The following is a 19,844-nucleotide window of genomic DNA, read 5'->3' as shown; positions in this document are numbered from 1 at the left end:
ATTTAAAAGGAAAAAAATATTTTTCTGGCAGATATTTGTTCTTGTTTTAATCATAAACTCACTTAATTTTGACTCTTTTCTCATAAAACAAAACTTAATATATTCAGTAATTGTGCTTCTTCGGTAACTGTATCTTGATTTAGATATTAGTGGAAATGATATAGTCTTGTGGGAAATATCTTCAGCACTGAACGTGAGCCTGAAGGTTTTATCGTATGAACTCTTCTAAACGCAGCAGACGAGGTTTACACAAACTATATTTAGACTGAGTTTAAATGGAGGTTTAGCACAGAGACCGCAGAGGCTCATGGGTTTTGGCTCGGCAAACGTGACATTACCGTGGAGATTGATGGCTTGTTTGTGTGTGTGATTTATAATAAACGTGATTATAGGGGCTAAAGAGAGAGAAACGCGCTGTAAATCTTCCCAGAGGCCTTTATTCGCGTTTATGAACGTGTCGAATTATCTCAACTCAGGACGCTTTAGATTTGTGCTCTTATGATGAGACTGAGTTGTGCGATTCTGACCTTCAGCCTTCTGATAAATCACACATTATGAACACATTACACCCATTATTAACCCTTTGTGGAACGACCGTCACACTGAAACTGTTCTTGATCCTGCCGTCTCTGCAAGTCTACACTAGATAAATACTTTCATTCTTCTCGTAGGCATGCAGGTGTGCATCTCTGTGGCCTGCAGTCATCGGTCTCTCTCTCTCTCTCTCTCTCTCTCTCTCTCTCTGCTCAGTGCAGCTTTAGGTCACTTTTACACTGTAAGACGTGTGCTTATGTGTCGAGGGATTTGGATGATCCCTGATTTTAAAGTCAACATGAAACATTGTTTGTAACTCGTCTGGACACATTTCAGAGTGACGTTCAGTATTTTCCCTATGAAGGATTGATGGGACAGGTGAGAAAAGAGTGATCAAAAGAAAAGATTTCATGTTGACTGTTACTGAAATTCAAGTTCAAAAGTCAAAGGAATGAACTTGCTATGAACTACACCTTATCTTACCTCACGCTGACCCCACTTGACCTCACGCTGACCCCTACTTGACCCCTCTCTAACCCTTCCGGCTCGTGTTTTAATGAACTGCTTCACACTGAAGGGTTAGTGTGTTAAATGAAGTTCAAGCTGTCGATGTGATTCAGAGTCTAAGGTTCAAACGTAACAAGCTGACTGACTGAAAGTGCTTCATTTTGAACAAATAAAGGAAAAATCTATATATTTAGAATATATCTGAGTGATGTTTATCTCTTGTTTAGTTCCTGATCATATGTAAATGAGTCATTAAAGAAACAAACGTTTAATATTCATGTTTTCAGATGTTTAAGACCCCTGACTTCTGAAAGGACACGTTCCTAATGTGTATAGACTTGATAGAGCACGGCATTATGGGTAAAAGCAAATCTGGGAGTGAAAGATAAATGCAGAGAGTTTAAGGGGAGAAGAGCTGAGATGTGCAGATGAGCGTGTTACAGCATGAACAGCAGAACACACACACACACACACACACACACACACACATGAAGAAACCTTCATTTATATAGGATGTATTTTAACAATAGAGTGTTTCACAGCAGCTTTACAGTGATAACAGGAGATTACAGTAACAGAGAGTGTTCAGGCTTTACAGCAGATCTAGAATAAAGTTATTGTCCAGATAAAGTTTATTTGATTGATTCACTTCCGCTGCAACAATCATTAGTTATTAACTTAGGGGCCGCTAACACAACACCGTTTTAACAGGAAACTCTACACAGACTTTAAATGCGAAACCTGTGAGAACGCTGATGGCGTGCACATGCGTATTACGAGTTCAGTCTATAGGTATGCGCATTTGAATATATGTGCGCAGGTTTGTAATTCCCTACAAACCAAGCCTTAAAAAACTAGTAGTCTGGCCTTAACATTTAATCTATGCAGCCTAACATTGAATTATAGAAGTCTATAATGTATTATGTGAATGCTATGTCAAAGAGATGTGTCTTTAGTCTAGCTTTGAACTGACAGAGTGTGTCTGCTTCCCGGACAATGTTAGGAAGATTGTTCCAGAGTTTTGGTGCTAAATAGGAAAAGGATCTACCGCCAGCAGTCGATTTAGATATTCTAGGTATTATCAACTGGCCGGAATTTTGAGATCGCAATAGACATGAAGGACTATAATGCGTTAAGAGCTCGCTCAAGCACTGCGGAGCTAAACCATTTAGTGCTTTGTAAGTAATCAGCAATATTTTAAAATTTATATGATGTTTAATAGGGAGCCAATGCAGTGTTGACAGAACCGGGCTAATATGGTCATACTTCCTGGTTCTGGTAAGAACTCGAGCTGCTGCGTTTTGGACCAGCTGTAGTTTGTTTATTAAACGTGCAGGGCAACCACCCAGTAGAGCATTACAGTAATCTAGCCTTGAGGTCATGAACGCATGAACTAACTGTTCCGCATTTGTCAATGAGAGCTTATGACGTAATTTAGATATATTTTTAAGATGGAAAAATGCGGTTTTACAGATACTAGACTCGTGACTTTCAAATGAAAGATTGGTATCAAAGAGCACACCCAGGTTCCTAACCGACGGCGAAGACTTAACAGAGCAGCCATCAAGTGTTAGACAGTATTCTAGATTATTACGTGAGGAAGTTTTTTGTCCAATAATTAGAATCTCTGTTTTTTCAGAATTAAGTAGTAGGAAATAACTAGTCATCCAGCTAATTTTGTGAATTGGTAAGTTTCGTCTGGGCGTGAAGAAATATAGAGCTGAGTATCATCAGCATAACAGTGAAAGCTAATGCCATGCTTCCTAATGATATCTCCTAATGGTAGCATGTACAGAGTGAACAGCAGCGGTCCTAGTACTGAGCCTTGTGGTACGCCATACTGAACTTGTGATCGATGAGACATCTCATCATTTACTGCTACAAACTGATAACGGTCAGATAAGTATGATTTAAACCATGCTAATGCAATTCCACTAATGCCAACATAATTTTCGAGTCTATTTAAAAGAATGTTGTGGTCAATAGTATCAAATGCAGCACTAAGATCGAGTAACACTAATAGAGAGATACAACCACGATCAGATGATAAGAGCAAATCATTTGTGACTCTAATGAGAGCTGTCTCTAGCCTAGAAATCTGGACGCACCCTAGCGGCAGCAAAATTTATTTTGCAGCCAGGGTAGTCTAGCAGCTCTCCGTTGACTTTCGGAGCTGTAAAAACCTAAATTGGGTCAGGCCAATCACATCGTGTATAGAGTAGACGGGGCGGGCTTAACATAATGACGACAGAGTTGCGACGGTTCCCTGCTACTTGAAAACAAAGAATGGCTGCTGCTGCTGGAGAACAGTCTTTCGAATCGGCTTTGGCCGCAACTCTGGAGGACTTGGAGTTAAGTTTTTCTTTGAGAAAAGAGCAAAGAACGGCATTTGTGTTCGTAGTTTTGCCGGGCAGATTCAAAAGTTGAATCTATCAAATAATGTTAGCTCCGCTGTAGGGAAAACGCTTTGGTTGGTTGAAGCGCTGTCCTATTGCGTGCAGAGGGAATTTGAAAGACAGCCGTTTATCCCGCCCCTCGGATTGAGCCGTGTCTATGGAGATCGGCCTGTAATTGACTAATTCTGTAGGATCAAGTTGCGTTTTTTTAACAAGCGGTTTAATCATAGCCAGCATAAAGGTTTTTGGTACGTTTCCTAGAGACAAAGACGAATTAATGATATTAAGAAGAGGATCTATGACCTCTGGGAGCATCTCTTTCAGTAGCTTAGTCGGTATAGGGTCTAACATCGGTATAAGGGTTTCTATGCACATATGTGTCTATATGCTCAATTTCATGTGGGAGTTAAAGACGGGCTGTTTGTGATAGAAACAAAGTGTAGGAACCTATTAACATGTCTGAAATTAATCAAATAAATGAAATGAAACATACATGTTGTCGATTTAGATGAGTTTAGAAAAGAGTTTAGAAAATTCTTCCTCTTCTATAGCAACGAATGAATGGAATTTTTCCTCAGGGAGAAAATTAATTATTTCCTCCAAAATAATTATATTTAAAACAAAACTTCTCAGTAATTCTGAAAATATTACTATAAATTACAGCAACACCTCCCCCTTTGCCTTTCAGACGAGGTTCATGTTTATAACAGTAATCTTGCGGGGTGGACTCATTTAAAGTAATGTAATTGTTTGGTTTTAGCCAGGTTTCTGTCAAACACAGCACATCTAGATTATAGTCTGTAATCATATCATTAACAATGAGTGCTTTTGAAGTAAGGGATCGAATATTCAGCAACCAAAGCTTTATCATTTGCTCATCTGTATTATATCTGTTTTTTATCTGTCAGCAGAAAACACACACACACACGCACACACACACACACACACACACACGTGCTCTCTAATGTAATGTCAGTGTTTCTCTACAGGTGAGAGCGTCTGTCAGCAGCTCTTCTTCTCATCGGACCGAAGGAGGTTCAGGGTTGTGTCTCTGCACATTACTGATGTAGTAGAAAGATCCCACAGTCCAAACCTGAAATAAAGACGTTCATGAGTGTTTTTGTCATGTCATCTGAGTGTTTTTGTCATGTCACTGCACACACACTACTGAGAAACATGTAGAAGTTAAAACCGCTTGTGTTCACAGCACATAGACTGACAAGACTTTAATAACTGATGATACATTTCAGAAATCACTGCAACTCTAAGAGAATAGTGTTGTCACACCTCATCTATAACAATAGCTATAACCATCAATATAACTATGAAGTTTCAATAATCGCTGTACCTGAGAGTGTGTGTGTGTGAACACAGATCTGCTGTCTGTCTCCACAGAGAGTCAGTATGTGTGTGTGAACACAGATCTGCTGTCTGTCTCCACAGAGGACATCTTCACATGTAAGACTCCAGCTGTTGCTGATATCGTGATCCTGGTTGACGGATCCTGGAGTATCGGCCGGATCAATTTCCGTTTGGTGCGGATGTTTCTGGAAAGTCTCGTCAGGGCCTTCGCTGTCGGTTCTGAACACACACGAGTTGGTGCGTCCGTGGTCTTGTGTTTTTATTGGTGTGTGTTTGTGAAGTGTTTAATAGTGTGTGTGTACAGGTTTGGCTGTATTTGTGAGGGGAAAATGTCCTCACTTATATGTGTGTGCATGCGCGTGTGTGTGTGTGTGTGCAGGGCTGGCGCAGTACAGTGGGGATCCGCGGGTCGAGTGGCATCTAAACACTCACAGCACTAAAGAGGCCGTGATCAATGCTGTGAAGAATCTGCCTTATAAAGGAGGAAACACACTCACAGGTACAAACACACACACCTTAGATCTACATGACTTCATCTTCACTCTTAAATAATGCATCTGTATGTTCATGTGTGTTTTTCCCAGGCCTTGCTTTGACGTATATTTTGGAGAACAGCTTTAAACCTGAATCTGGATCCAGACCTGAGGTTCCTAAGATTGGGATTCTGATCACGGATGGGAAATCTCAGGACGATGTTCTGTCTCCTGCTCAGAGACTCAGAGACGCTGGGATCGAGCTGTTTGCTATCGGTATGAGAACAGAATCAACTGTGATGGGTTCATTAATGAAAGCTCATATATTAGAGGTGGGCGAAATGACCATGGACAAACACAGAGAACATATGACAATATTACAGTACTGCTATCTTTGTTATCAAAAATAAGATCACAGATACAAACAACAAACAATAGGACAATAAAAGAAAAACTTTGATGATATAAAAAAAAATTCAGGAACAGTAGGAATAATACAGAAATTAATCAAATATTAAATAACACTGCATAGTCTTCACTGTAGGAATTAAATATAAATTGGTGCTTATTTAAGCTACAAAACGTATCTGTGTCCTGTTTCCCGTGTGTTTGTGTAGGGGTGAAGAACGCGGATGAGAACGAGCTGAGAGCCATCGCCTCGCCACCCGAGGACACACACATGTATAACGTGGCGGATTTCAGTGTGATGAGCTCCATTGTGGAGGGAGTGACCCAGAGTGTGTGTGAGCGCGTCTCTGAGATCAGCCGAGAGATCAGCGGTGGGTTCTGGGGGTTCTGGGATCAGCGGTGGGTTCTGGGGGTTCTGGGATCAGTGGTGGGTTTTGTATCATCGGTGGGTTCTGGGGGTTCTGGGATCAGTGGTGGGTTCTGGATAAGCGGTGGGTTCTGGGATCAGCGGTGGGTTCTGGATAAGCAGTGGGTTCTGGTGGTTCTGGGATCAGCGGTGGGTTCTGGATCAGCAGTGGGTTCTGGGGGTTCTGGGATCAGTGGTGGGTTCTGGATCAGCGGTGGGTTCTGGGATCAGCGGTTGGTTCTGGATCAGCGGTGGGTTCTGGGGGTTCTGGGATCAGCGGTGGGTTCTGGATCAGTGGTGGGTTCTTGGAGTTCTGGGATCAGCGGTGGGTTCTGGGCTGAATCAGCGGTGGGTTCTGGGATCAGTGGTGGGTTCTGGGATCAGTGGTGGGTTCTGGGGATTCTGGATCAGCAGTGAGTTCTGGGATCAGCGGTGGGTTCTGGGATCAGCAGTGGATTCTGGGAGTTCTGGGATCAGGGGTGGGTTCTGGAATCATCGGTGGGTTCTGTATCAGCTGTGGGTTCTGGGATCTGTGGTCGGTTCTGGGAGTTCTGGGATCAGCGGTGCCTTCTGTATCAGCTGTGGGTTCCAGGATCAGTGGTGAGTTCTGGGAGTTCTGGGATCAGTGGTGGGTTCTGGGATCAGCGGTGGGTTCTGAGGGTTCTGGGATCAGTGGTGGGTTCTGGGGTTTCTGGGATCAGCAGTGGGTTCTGGATCAGTGGTGGGTTCTGGATCAACGATGGGTTCTTGGATCAGTGGTTGGGTTCTGTATCAGCTGTGGGTTCTGGCATCAGCTGTGGGTTCTGAGGGTTCTGGGATCAGCGGTGGGTTCTGGGAGTTCTGGGATCAGCGGTGGGTTCTGAGGGTTCTGGGATCAGCGGTGGGTTCTGAGGGTTCTGGGATCAGTGGTGGGTTCTGTATCAGCTGTGGGTTCTGGGATCAGCGGTGAGTTCTGGGATCAGTGGTGGGTTCTGGGGGTTCTGGGATCAGTGGTGGGTTCTGGGATCAGCGGTGGGTTCTGAGGGTTCTGGGATCAGCGGTGGGTTCTGGGAGTTCTGGGATCAGCGGTGGGTTCTGGGATCAGCGGTGGGTTCTGAGGGTTCTGGGATCAGCATTGGGTTCTGGGGGTTCTGGGATCAGCGGTGGGTTCTGGGGGTTCTGGGATCAGCGGTGGGTTCTGTTATCAGCTGTGGGTTCTGGGATCAGCGGTGGGATCTTGGGGTTCTGGGATCAGCTGTGGGTTCTGGGAGTTCTGGGATCAGCGGTGGGTTCTGGGGGTTCTGGGATCAGTGGTGGGTTCTGGGATCAGTGGTGGGTTCTGTATCAGCTGTGGGTTCTGGGATCAGCGGTGGGTTCTGAGGGTTCTGGGATCAGCATTGGGTTCTGGGGGTTCTGGGATCAGCGGTGTGTTCCGGGGGTTCTGGGATCAGCATTGGGTTCTGGGGGTTCTGGGATCAGTGGTGGGATCTGGGGGTTCTGGGGGTTCTGGGATCAGCGGTGGGTTCTGTTATCAGCTGTGGGTTCTGGGATCAGCGGTGGGTTCTGGGATCAGCGGTGGGTTCTGAGGGTTCTGGGATCAGCATTGGGTTCTGGGGGTTCTGGGATCAGCGGTGGGTTCTGGGGGTTCTGGGATCAGCGGTGGGTTCTGTTATCAGCTGTGGGTTCTGGGATCAGCGGTGGGATCTGGGGGTTCTGGGATCAGCGGTGGGTTCTGGGAGTTCTGGGATCAGCGGTGGGTTCTGGGGGTTCTGGGATCAGTGGTGGGTTCTGGGTTCAGCGGTGGGTTCTGTATCAGCTGTGGGTTCTGTATCAGTGGTGGGTTCTGGGATCAGCGGTGGGTTCTGGGGGTTCTGGGATCAGTGGTGGGTTCTGAGGGTTCTGGGATCAGCGGTGGGTTCTGGGGGTTTGGGTGATCTCAGACACTAATAAAGTCATAATTTCTGTTTGACTGTGTTTGGCGTGAGTCTTTGAGCTACTTGCTGTTAAAATGCACAATGAGAATCCTTTATCAGAGCTCAAACTGAACATTTACATATTTACAGTAAAAAAAGGTATTGATTATTTTGCTTAACAGAAATAAATTCAGAAACTTATGTCTAATTTTCACTTGTAAGCATTAAACCCTCAAGCTTTGTTTGAGCAAAAAACTGCAGTGAGACTTTTAATATTCTGTGTTTAGTTGACAACAGATTGTCAGTACAAATCTAGGTAAATGCTGTAAACTTCTGTTCACAAAAATACTTGTATGTGTTTTAACATATTAAATCAACATTGAACTGAATTGAGCTGAATAATGACACTAGTGTCTTCTGTAGAGCTTCTTTACAGCTGGTACAGTTGGAGGGTCAAAGGTCACAGCCAGAGGTTTTACATAATTAAGAACAGGTTGTATTTAAGCGTTTATAATATCCTGCTTAGATGGTGTAAAGGTTGTGTTTGGCGTTTGTGTGTGTTTCAGGTGAGACAGAGCCGCATTCAAGGTCACTTGACGCTCCCAGTGACCTTGTGACCTCTGAGGTCACGGCCAGGAGCTTCCGTGTGTCGTGGACTCACGCTGCCGGGCCGGTGGAGAAGTACAGAGTGGTGTATTATTCATCCAGTGGAGTCAGACCTGAGGAGGTGTGGGTGTGTGTGTGTGTGTGTGTGTGTGCAGGGTTGTTTATATTTATGGGGGCCACATCTTCAAAACATCTTCAGGAATGCAGTCAAACATGTCACTTCTGAGGAGGTTTTTGGCTGGCCTCAATAATGATGTATTGTTTTGAATATACATCTGCGAATGTAGATTTATCAGATATTCTGCCTAGTGAAACACTTATGTTTATCTGTGTGGTGCAGGTGGTGGTGAACGGGGACGAGAACTCGGTGGTGTTGAGGCATCTGAACTCTCTGACGGAGTATCAGATCACTGTGTTTGCCATTTACAGTAACTCAGCCAGTGAAGCTCTGAGAGGCATCGAGACCACCTGTGAGTGCAGCATCTATACATCACATCTATACATCACATCTGATCTATACATCACATCTATACATCACATCTGATCTATACATCACATCTGATCAATATATATGACATCTGATCTACAGTACTATGCAAAAGTCTTAGGCATGTTAATACCCCCCCCCCCCCCCCCCAAAAAATGGTTTTAAGTCAGTTATTTATATCTTTTGCTGTAGTGTGTCAGTAGGAAATATCAGTTTACATTTCCAAACATTCTTTTTGCCATTAATTGTAATAATCCAGTGAGATTTGTGTATGCACAAGGAGTCTGACAACAGCCGGTATGATCTGATCTCACCATCATCAAGTCCGTCTGTGATTACATGAAGAAACAGAAGAAACTGAGACAGACTAAATCCAGAAGAACTGCGGGAACGACTCCAAGATGCTTGAAGAACCCTTCCTGCAAAGCTACCTGAAAAACTATGCACAAGTGTACCTGGACAAAAGCCGTTTTAAACGCAAAGGGTCGTTACACCATATATTGATTTGAATTAGTTAATAGAAGTTAAATCATAAATAAATTCAATTTGTGATTTTATTTTTGAAAGCATTCTCACTTTACAGCATTTTAACACAAGTACCAGTGCTTTTCCCAGTACTGTAGCTTTGCAGGAAGGTTTCTTCAAGCGTCTCGGAGACGTTCCCGCAGTTCTTCTGGATTTAGTCTGTCTCAGTTTCTTCTGTTTCTTCATGTAATCACAGACGGACTCGATGATGGTGAGATCAGATCATACCGGCTGTTGTCAGACTCCTTGTGCATACACAAATTCACAGTGAATCAATCAAAACTTTAGCTGGAAAATAACTTTATTAAAGAACCGCTATAAAGCCAAAACAATCTCTGTTACCTTAAATTATACGTTTATCTCTGTAAAGCTGCTTTGAAACAATCTACATTGTTAAAAGCGCTATATAAATGAAGATGATTTGACTTGACAAATCTCAACCCTAACCCTAACCCTCTTTGGGGTGGGGGGGGGGGGGATTAACATGCCTAAGACTTTTGCACAGTACTGTATATATGACATCTGATCTATACATTACATCTATACATCACATCTGATCTATACATCACATCAGATCAATATATGACGTCTGATCTATATGACATCTGATATATATATATATATGACATCTGATCTATGACATCTGATCTATATGACATCTGATATATATATATATATATATATATATATATATATATATATATATATATATGACATCTGATCTATACATCACATCTGATCTATATATGACATCTGATCTATACATCACATCTGATCTATATATGACATCTGATCTATATATGACATCTGATCTATATATGACATCTGATCTATTCATCACATCTGATCTATACATCACATCTGATCTATATGACATCTGATATATATATATATATGACATCTGATTTATACATCACATCTGATCTATATATGACATCTGATCTATATATGACATCTGATCTATTCATCACATCTGATCTATATATGACATCTGATATATTCATCACATCTATTCATCACATCTGATCTATACATCACATCTGATCTATATATTACATCTGATCTATATGACATCTGATATATATATGACATCTGATCTATTCATCACATCTGATCTATATATGACATCTGATATATTCATCACATCTGATCTATATATGACATCTGGTATATTCATCACATCTATTCATCACATCTGATCTATATATGACATCTGATATATTCATCACATCTGATCTATATATGACATCTGGTATATTCATCACATCTATTCATCACATCTGATCTATACATCATATCTGATCTATATGACATCTGATATATATATATATGACATCTGATTTATACATCACATCTGATCTATATATGACATCTGATCTATATATGACATCTGATCTATTCATCACATCTGATCTATATATGACATTGGATCTATGATATCTGATCTGATCTATGACATCTGATCTATATATGACATCTGATCTATACATCACATCTGATCTATATATGACATCTGATCTGATCTATGACATCTGATCTATATATGACATCTGATCTATATATGACATCTGATCTATACATCACATCTATACATCACATCTGATCTATATATGACATCTGATCTATGACATCTGATCTATATGACATCTGATATATATATATATGACATCACATCTATACATCACATCTGATCTATATATGACATCTGATCTATGACATCTGATCTATATGACATCTGATATATATATATATGACATCTGATCTATTCATCACATCTGATCTATATATGACATCTGATATATTCATCACATCTATACATCACATCTGATCTATATATGACATCTGATCTATATATGACATCTGATCTATTCATCACATCTGATCTATATATGACATTGGATCTATGACATCTGATCTGATCTATGACATCTGATCTATATATGACATCGGATCTATTCATCACATCTGATCTATTCATCACATCTGATCTATTCATCACATCTGATCTATTAATTACGTCGTTCTGTTTAAATGTTTGATCTGTGGATGCAAAATCTGATGTTTTTTTCCTGATGTAATAATATACAATCTGATCCATTAATTCATATCTGTTTTATACGTCTGATTTATTACACACATTTGCTCTATTATTTTCGTCTGAACTGCTCGGTTGTGTGTCTGGTCAGTTTTCTGCTTGTGCTTCAGTGATTGATTATTGATTGCTGTGTTTGGTCAGTGGCCCTGCCGACGGTCAGCACTCTGGAGCTGTATGACATCACTCACAGCACCATGCGTGTGCGCTGGCGAGAGGCAGAAGGGGCTTCTGGGTACATGATCCTGTACGCGCCTCTGACGGAGGGAGACCCCGCGGACGAGAAGGAGGTGGAATACACACACACACACACACACACACACACACACACACACACACACACAAACACACTTTCACGTATAAACATCTCGTTTCCCAGAGAATGCATGAACCAATCGGAAGTAAACCTTCGATTCAGCAAAAGTGGCTTTGGATAAAAGCGTCATGAATGTAAATGTGTTTGTGTGTTCACAGGTTAAAGTGTCTGACTCTGTGACTCAGATTGAACTGGAAGGGTTAACTCCTGCTACCGAATACACAGTAACGGTTTACGCCATGTACGGCGAGGAGGCCAGCGACCCCATGACTGCACAGGAGACCACGCGTGAGTACAGGCCCACACACAGACACACCAGAGCATCACACACACATCAGGTGTGCCGGCTAGAAGGAAGTGAACTGGGACTCGTAGTCTATAACAGCTTAGATATATATATATTTTTGCTTAGATAGTTTTGAAGAAATTGTTATATTATTAATTTATAATTTTTTTATTTATATTTTTATTTGCTGTCGCAAAATATGTACGTTAGTGTGATAAACACGCGGAGCCAGTTTGGTGATTGCATCCAGCCGGAGCAGAATTGGCGTGACGGGGAGGTGATGCGGAGGTGACTCGGGTCATTTTAATTCAATTCAATTCAATTCAAATTTATTTGTATAGCGCTTTTCACAATACATATTGTTTCAAAGCAGCTTTACAGAAAGTGCATTTCAGAAATGTACATTGAGAAATACAGTTAGTTAATCATGTATTGATTTAGGGCATAAACATAGCCAGCGTCGAGTCGTCTCTTCACAGGCGCCGAGTCGTCTCTGCACGGGTGTTGGAGAATCTGTAGTTTCCATGAGAGGCTGGATACAAACAGGAGCTGACGATCTGTATTTACCTCAGGACTAGCGTCCCGAGATAACAACAGAAAAGCATATGGGAAATAATTAGCGTAGCTGCTGTTCGCAATATTAATGCATTCAATCTGATTCAACTGTAGTATAAAATGTAAGTATTATGTGAATGCCTGGCTGAAGAGATGCGTCTTTAATCTAGTTTTAAACTGGGACAGCGAGTCTGAGCCTCGAACAATATCAGGAAGGCCATTCCAGAGTTTAGGAGCTAAATGTGAAAACGCTCTCCCTCCTTTAGTGGACTTAGATATCCTAGGAATGACCAGAAGCCTCGAATTTAGTGATCTTAAAGAGCGCGATGGATTGTAGGGCGATAGAAGTTCCGTTAAATACACGGGAGCTAAACCATTTAGGGCTTTATAAGTCAGTAGCAATACTTTGTAATTGATACGGAACTTTATAGGTAACCAATGTAGAGACGACAGAATTGGTGTTATATGATCATATTTTCTTGATCTAGTAAGAACTCTAGCGGCGGCATTTTGGACTAACTGTAGCTTGTTTATTGAGGATGCAGGACAACCAGCTAATAAAGCATTACAGTAATCTAGTCTCGAGGTCATGAATGCATGAACTAACTTTTCTGCATCAGAAACTGATAGCATGTTACGTAGCTTAGCAATGTTTCTAAGGTGGAAAAAGGCTGTTCTTGTAACATATGAAATATGATTTTCAAAAGACAAGTTGCGGTCTAATATAACACCCAGGTCTTTTACTGTAGAGGATGAAGTAACAGGACATCCTTCTAAATTAAAGTTGTATTGTAAGAGGTTTTGTGGGCAGTTTTTTGGACTAATAAGTAATACCTCCGTTTTATCTGAATTTAATAGCAGAAAATTACATGTCATCCAGTATTTTATATCTTTAACACACTCTGTTAATTTAGATAATTTAGCGTTTTCATCTGGTCGTGATGAAATATATAATTGAGTGTCATCAGCATAACAGTGGAAATTAATTCCATGTTTTCTTATAATATTACCAAGTGGCAGCATATATATTGAGAATAATAGAGGGCCTAACACAGATCCCTGCGGCACTCCATAGTTTACTGACGTTATCTTCGATTTTTCCCCATTTACGCAGACAAAATGGTAACGGTCTGATAAGTATGATCTGAACCAGCTTAATGCCTGTCCCTGAACACCAGTGTAGTTTTGTAGTCGGTCTAAGAGTATTGTGTGATCTATAGTATCGAACGCAGCACTAAGATCAAGTAAAACTAGTATTGAGATACAGCCTTGGTCAGAAGATAAAAGTAAATCATTTGTGATTTTAACGAGCGCAGTTTCAGTGCTATGATGCGGCCTGAATCCAGACTGAAACTTTTCATAGATGTCATTTTCTTGCAAGAAAGAGCACAATTGAGCGGACACAACTTTTTCTAGTATTTTAGACATAAATGGAAGATTTGAAATGGGTCTATAATTTGCTAGGTTATTATGATCTAATTGTGGTTTCTTAATAAGAGGTTTTATAACTGCCAACTTGAATATTCTTGGAACATGACCTAAGGATAAAGACGAGTTAATAATATTGAGAAGAGGCTCTTCCACTACAGGTAACACTTGTTTCAGTAGTTTAGTTGGTATTGGATCTAATAAACACGTTGTTGGTTTAGATGCAATGATAAGTTTATTTAACTCTTCCTGTCCTATAGTTGCAAAGCGCTGTAATTGTTCTTGCGGGGTGATAATTGAGGCTGAATCATAAGACATCATTAAAGATTGTACATTTACAATTGTGTTTCTGATGCTTTCTATTTTCTCAGTGAAGAAATTCATAAAATCATTACTACTAAACTGTGACGGAATATTTTGCTCCGGTAACGTCTGTTTATTTGTTAGTCTAGCGACGGTGTTAAATAAAAACCTAGGATTATTTTGGTTGTTTTCTATTAGTTTGCGGAGATGCTCAGCCCTGGCTGCTTTTAGGGCCTTTTTATAACGTGACATACTGTCTTTCCATGCGATTCTAAAGACCTCTAGATTAGTTTGTTTCCATTTACGCTCTAAATTACGAGTTTCTCTCTTTAGAACATGCGTAACACTGTTGTACCATGGTGCTTTAGTTTTCTCTCTAACCTTTTTTAATCTAATTGGTGCAACGATGTCTAATGTACTAGAGCAAATGGTGCTCATAGTGCTAGTCATTTCCTCTAGTTCATCTGTTTGTTTGGGTTCACTGAGCAGCTGAGATAGATCAGGTAAGCTATTTGAGAAATGATCTGTAGTTGTTGGAAGGATTGTTCTGCCTGGTCGATAACGCGGCGCAACATGACAAATTTCAGCGGTACGTAGTATGCAAGTGACCATGTAATGGTCAGTGACTTCATCACTTTGCGGTATAATATCTATATCGGTTGGATCGGTTCCATGTGATATAATTAAATCTAGTGTATGATTAAGACGATGAGTGGGACCATTTACGTTTTGCTTGACCCCAAAGGAGTTTAATAAATCTGTAAACGCAGCCCCTAAAGCATCATTTGAATTATCTACGTGTATGTTAAAATCTCCAACAATTAATGCTTTATCGACATTGACCAAAAGATCTGAGAGAAAGTCTGCAAACTCTTTTAGGAAATCAGCGTAAGGCCCTGGCGGTCTATATACAGTAGCCAAGGCTAGAGATAATATGGATTTCTTTCTTACATCTAAGAGAGTAACATTTAGCACAAGTACTTCAAATGAATTAAACCTGTGACCTGTTTTCTGAGTAACAGTAAGAATATCTTTATAGATTATAGCAACACCACCGCCACGACCAATCAGACGGGGCTCATGCTTGTAACAGTATCCAGGAGGAGTAGACTCATTAAGACCGAAATAATCATTTGGTTTAAGCCAGGTTTCAGTAAGGCAAAGTACATCGAAACTATTATCTGTGACCATTTCATTTACAATAACCGCCTTAGGTGTAAGCGATCTGATGTTTAAAAGACCTAGCTTTATAAATTGTTTTTGTTCACTAATATTGAGATTTTCTGGTTTAATCACAATTAGATTTTTCTTAGATCCTGCAGTAGATTTATTATTTGATCTCACTAAACGAGGAATAGACACAGTTTCAATATGATGTTCTACATTGGTACTTATATCAATTAAGTTTGGACAGCAAAGAGTGTGATTTGGACTTTGACTTACTAGTCATATGGTGTGTAGCGTCTTGGAGATGTTGTCCGACAGAAGAGCCGCTCCGATTCTGCTGGGGTGAAGGCCATCAGCACGGAAGAGCCTAGGTCGCTCCCAGAAAAGATTCCAATTATTTACAAAGAGCAGTCTCTGTTCATTACACCATGACATTAACCATTCATTTAGAGCAAATAATCTACTGAACCTTTCGTGTCCTAGTCGGTAGGTGGGAAGCGGTCCAGACACGATGATCGTTGTTTCAGGCGATGTACTGCGTACCGTCTCGATCAGGCTCCTGTAGTCCTTCTTCAGAACCTCCGACTGCCGCAGCCTGATGTCGTTCGTTCCCGCGTGCAGCACGACAGCTCCGACGGGCTCGTCACCGTTCAGAATCCCGGGAACCTGTGCAGCGACATCGAGAACACGAGCACCAGGAAAGCAGTGAGTGCGAACCTTACCTTTACCTATGGTAGCACGGACATGCCGGACGATGGAACTGCCGATGATCACAGCGTCGCGTTCCGTCTCGCGTAGAGGGGAGAAGCGGTTCCGGGTGGAGATCTCGAAGGCCGGGAGGGGCGGAGAGGTCCTAGCTCTGGTCCTGGCCCGCGTCTTCCGCTGTGGAATCACCCAGGGTCCATGTTGTTGTGTCGGTGCCGGAGTGAATGAAACCAGGGATGATCGCATCCTGGGCAGAGAAACACATGGAGTAGACGAGGTCGGAGTCAAAAGGTTACTAACCACTGACTTGTGAGCATCGGCGCGTGATGTTTCAAGCGCGAAACGTCGATCTCGTAGCTCGGCCTGTCTCTCTAGTAGGTCGCGGATCTGCTTCTCCACGGATTCCAGCTCTAACTGCACAGAATGCAGCTCGAAGGTGTCCTCACCTGCACTCAAAGGTAACGTTAGACACACATCCGTTATATTCGCCATTATAGCAGATGTGCTATAATGGCGAATTATAGCTTTCAGTGATACGGGTGTAAATAAGTCGATCGATAGGCGCGACCACGCGTGTAATGCTAGCGGGCTAAGGCTAGTAGCGGAAGTTCGAAAGGTTGGATATATGTAGCGATATCAGAGCAATCCGATTGTTTTTTAAGGAGAATAGTATTCCAGATATGTTCACACGCTATAAAAATGAAAAAGTTCGTTTGTAAAAGAGTGTAAAGAAGAAAAACAAGGTTTCTGAATTAATTCGACGGAGCTCCAAACACAACAAAGCACTCAGTCGCGACGCATATTTCAAACAGCAGGAACAACAGGAATAAAACTAGACCAGAAAAATGAGAAAGTGCAAATTCCAGCAGAAGAGGCTGGAAGACAAACAGGGCATGGTTGCAGCCGTTAGTGGTCAAAATAAAGAAGGATATTGCAGCGTTTGTAGAAAGGTATGTAAGTTGGGAATCATCGCCGTAAATCTCATATGCAGTCTGACCGCCACACATCAACTGTATAAGACAGACAGTAATAAACTGTGTGGTAACTTTCCCTCATCATCCTAACCCTAAACTCATCATCTCGACATCCGCTGTTAAAGCTCACTCTGCGTTTTTGTGCACATTTGTTGACATGCAATGTCTTGTCACGGCATGTCACGGCACTCTTTTGACTGACTTGAGTGGTATAATTGTTGATTGTCTGTGTACGTGGCTTAAAAAACAATTTTATATTTTATATATATATATGTATGTATTAGGGCTGTCAACATCAAGCGATTCATTTTTGTTCAGTTTAACACGTTAAAATATTTAACACAAACCGCTGCATCTGTTCATTTTTGTCGTCCTTTGGGTAGCGTTACATTATATGATCCCGCTCTTATTCATGCAAATGCTTTTAAACGTGCTGCCTGTGAATGTCCTGTCTATGTGACACACACACACACACACACACACACACACAGTGCACCAGAAAACGGTTCTCTTTAGCGCTTGTCGAACAATAACACACAAAATGCCAAAATGTCTGTTTTGTCGAGTATCCTCATAACATAAGAGCAGTCTTAAATTAGTGAAATAAAGTCTTACATTTATTATAGGTTTAACTTTAAGGCTTAATGTAATTTAAACGGATGAGTTATAAAAACATTCACCCCCTCACAGTCATCATGAAGGGCAAAATTAGCTTTATAGACCAAACCACTTTTTGCCAGGGGGGTAATTGAGCGCTCGATTTCCGTACCACCCCCGGGAGCCGCCATTGGCTAACAAGCCTTCACCTGCTGTTAGCATCCCATTGACTCCCATTCATTTTGGTGTCACTTTGACAGCGAATAACTTTAGATCTGAGGCGTTTAAATACTCCATTTGTCCATTGTTTATTTCTAAAGAAACACGACAATGTATAAAAGGCTCCATTACCTTGTATCTTACGTTATGGCCCCGAAGAAGCAGTTTTTGTAAAAGTAGGCTAACGATTGCATCATACCCACGCGACTCTCTGTCGCACAGTAGAGAGATTACCGTATGGACAGGAGGAGAAGCTCGAGGGCAATCGGGGGGACGTGGAGGCAAAATGTCCGATAAAGTCTAGGGAGAAGCCCATAGAGAGTCATGACGTTGCTCCTGCTCCTCGCTCATGGACAGCTCCTACTCACACTCTCCGTCTCTGCAAGATTCGGAAGGGAAGGGTTCAGATTTCTCTTGGCACAGCTACTAGAAAACTTACAACTGTCAGGCAGGCTGCTCACGTCACATCCACGTCGTCAAGCTCAGTTTGAGTCTGCGCAGTACCCTCGGCAATCAGGAAATGAGGGCTTCTAATTTGCTTCACTTTTCTCCGTTGAAGTCTATGGGGTCGCTGTGTCCAGTTTATATACTGTCTATGCTTTTTGCACCAGACTGTAAACATGTTTTCTCTGCTGTAAAGTTGGGTTAGTGGCCAGTGGATGAACTGCAGTTTAACATGCGGGTCTGTGGGGTTGAGTCTCCTCTGTAGCCGGCCTCTAGTGGCCAGTGGATGAACTGCAGTTTAACATGCGGGTCTATGGGATTGAGTCTCCTCTGTAGCCGGCCTCTAGTGGCCAGTGGATGAACTGCAGTTTAACATGCGGGTCTGTGGGGTTGAGTCTCCTCTGTAGCCGGCCTCTAGTGGCCAGTGGATGAACTGCAGTTTAACATGCGGGTCTGTGGGGTTGAGTCTCCTCTGTAGCCGGCCTCTAGTGGCCAGTGGATGAACTGCAGTTTAACATGCGGGTCTGTGGGGTTGAGTCTCCTCTGTAGCCGGCCTCTAGTGGCCAGTGGATGAACTGCAGTTTAACATGCGGGTCTGTGGGGTTGAGTCTCCTCTGCAGCCGGACTCTAGTGGCCAGTGGATGAACTGCAGTTTAACATGCGGGTCTGTGGGGTTGAGTCTCTTCTGCAGCCGGCCTCTAGTGGCCAGTGGATGAACTGCAGTTTAACATGCGGGTCTGTGGGGTTGAGTCTCTTCTGCAGCCGGCCTCTAGTGGCCAGTGGATGAACTGCAGTCTGACTCACTTCAGTGTTGACTCAAGAGAGACGGGAAGGTTAACGCTTGGATAGACAGGAACAGGAAGTAGGAGAATTCTGTCGGATCATTCTGAATTCCATCGTATCTTCCCTCTGATTCTCTCCTCAGTTCGTCTGACTCCTGCTCGTAATCTGCGCATCTCAGACGTGAATCACAGCTCCGCTAAACTATCCTGGGACGCGGCGTCTCGCAAGGTCAAAGGTTACCGTATAGTTTATGTGAAGACAGACGCTGTGCAGACCAATCAGGTGAGCGCTCAGCCGGTCGCTTGGAACTGGATTGTTGTGGCATGTCTCTGACCTTTGACCCTTCGTTGACCTCAGGTGGAAGTGGGTCCAGTAACCA

At 42.2% G+C, this 19,844-nt stretch overlaps 1 protein-coding gene and 1 long non-coding RNA gene across 2 annotated transcripts in view; one reads left to right on the top strand and one right to left on the bottom strand.

The window, feature by feature from the left end:
• col14a1b (collagen, type XIV, alpha 1b) overlaps positions 1-19,844 on the top strand; it is a 101,898-nt gene that overhangs the window by 18,126 nt on the left and 63,928 nt on the right. The window contains 10 exon segments of the mRNA XM_079879393.1: positions 4,881-5,036; positions 5,179-5,298; positions 5,384-5,548; positions 5,890-6,051; positions 8,545-8,705; positions 8,925-9,054; positions 11,833-11,978; positions 12,163-12,292; positions 19,608-19,747; positions 19,823-19,844. The exon segment at positions 19,823-19,844 is cut by the window's right edge and continues 105 nt beyond it. Of these exon segments, the coding sequence (XP_079735519.1) occupies positions 4,881-5,036; positions 5,179-5,298; positions 5,384-5,548; positions 5,890-6,051; positions 8,545-8,705; positions 8,925-9,054; positions 11,833-11,978; positions 12,163-12,292; positions 19,608-19,747; positions 19,823-19,844 (1,332 nt within the window).
• LOC307163276 lies at positions 12,684-16,378 on the bottom strand. The gene is made up of 3 exons (XR_013822048.1): positions 16,287-16,378; positions 16,020-16,110; positions 12,684-12,864 (listed from the first exon to the last, which is right to left on the bottom strand). It is a non-coding gene; the product is annotated as an uncharacterized lncRNA (long non-coding RNA).

This window comes from Squalius cephalus (assembly GCF_949319135.1).
Source record: "Squalius cephalus genome assembly, chromosome: 8".
NCBI classification, from domain to species: Eukaryota; Metazoa; Chordata; class Actinopteri; order Cypriniformes; family Leuciscidae; genus Squalius; species Squalius cephalus.
Note: the sequence above shows the minus strand (reverse complement) of the source record. Positions and strands in the feature narration are given on the sequence as shown.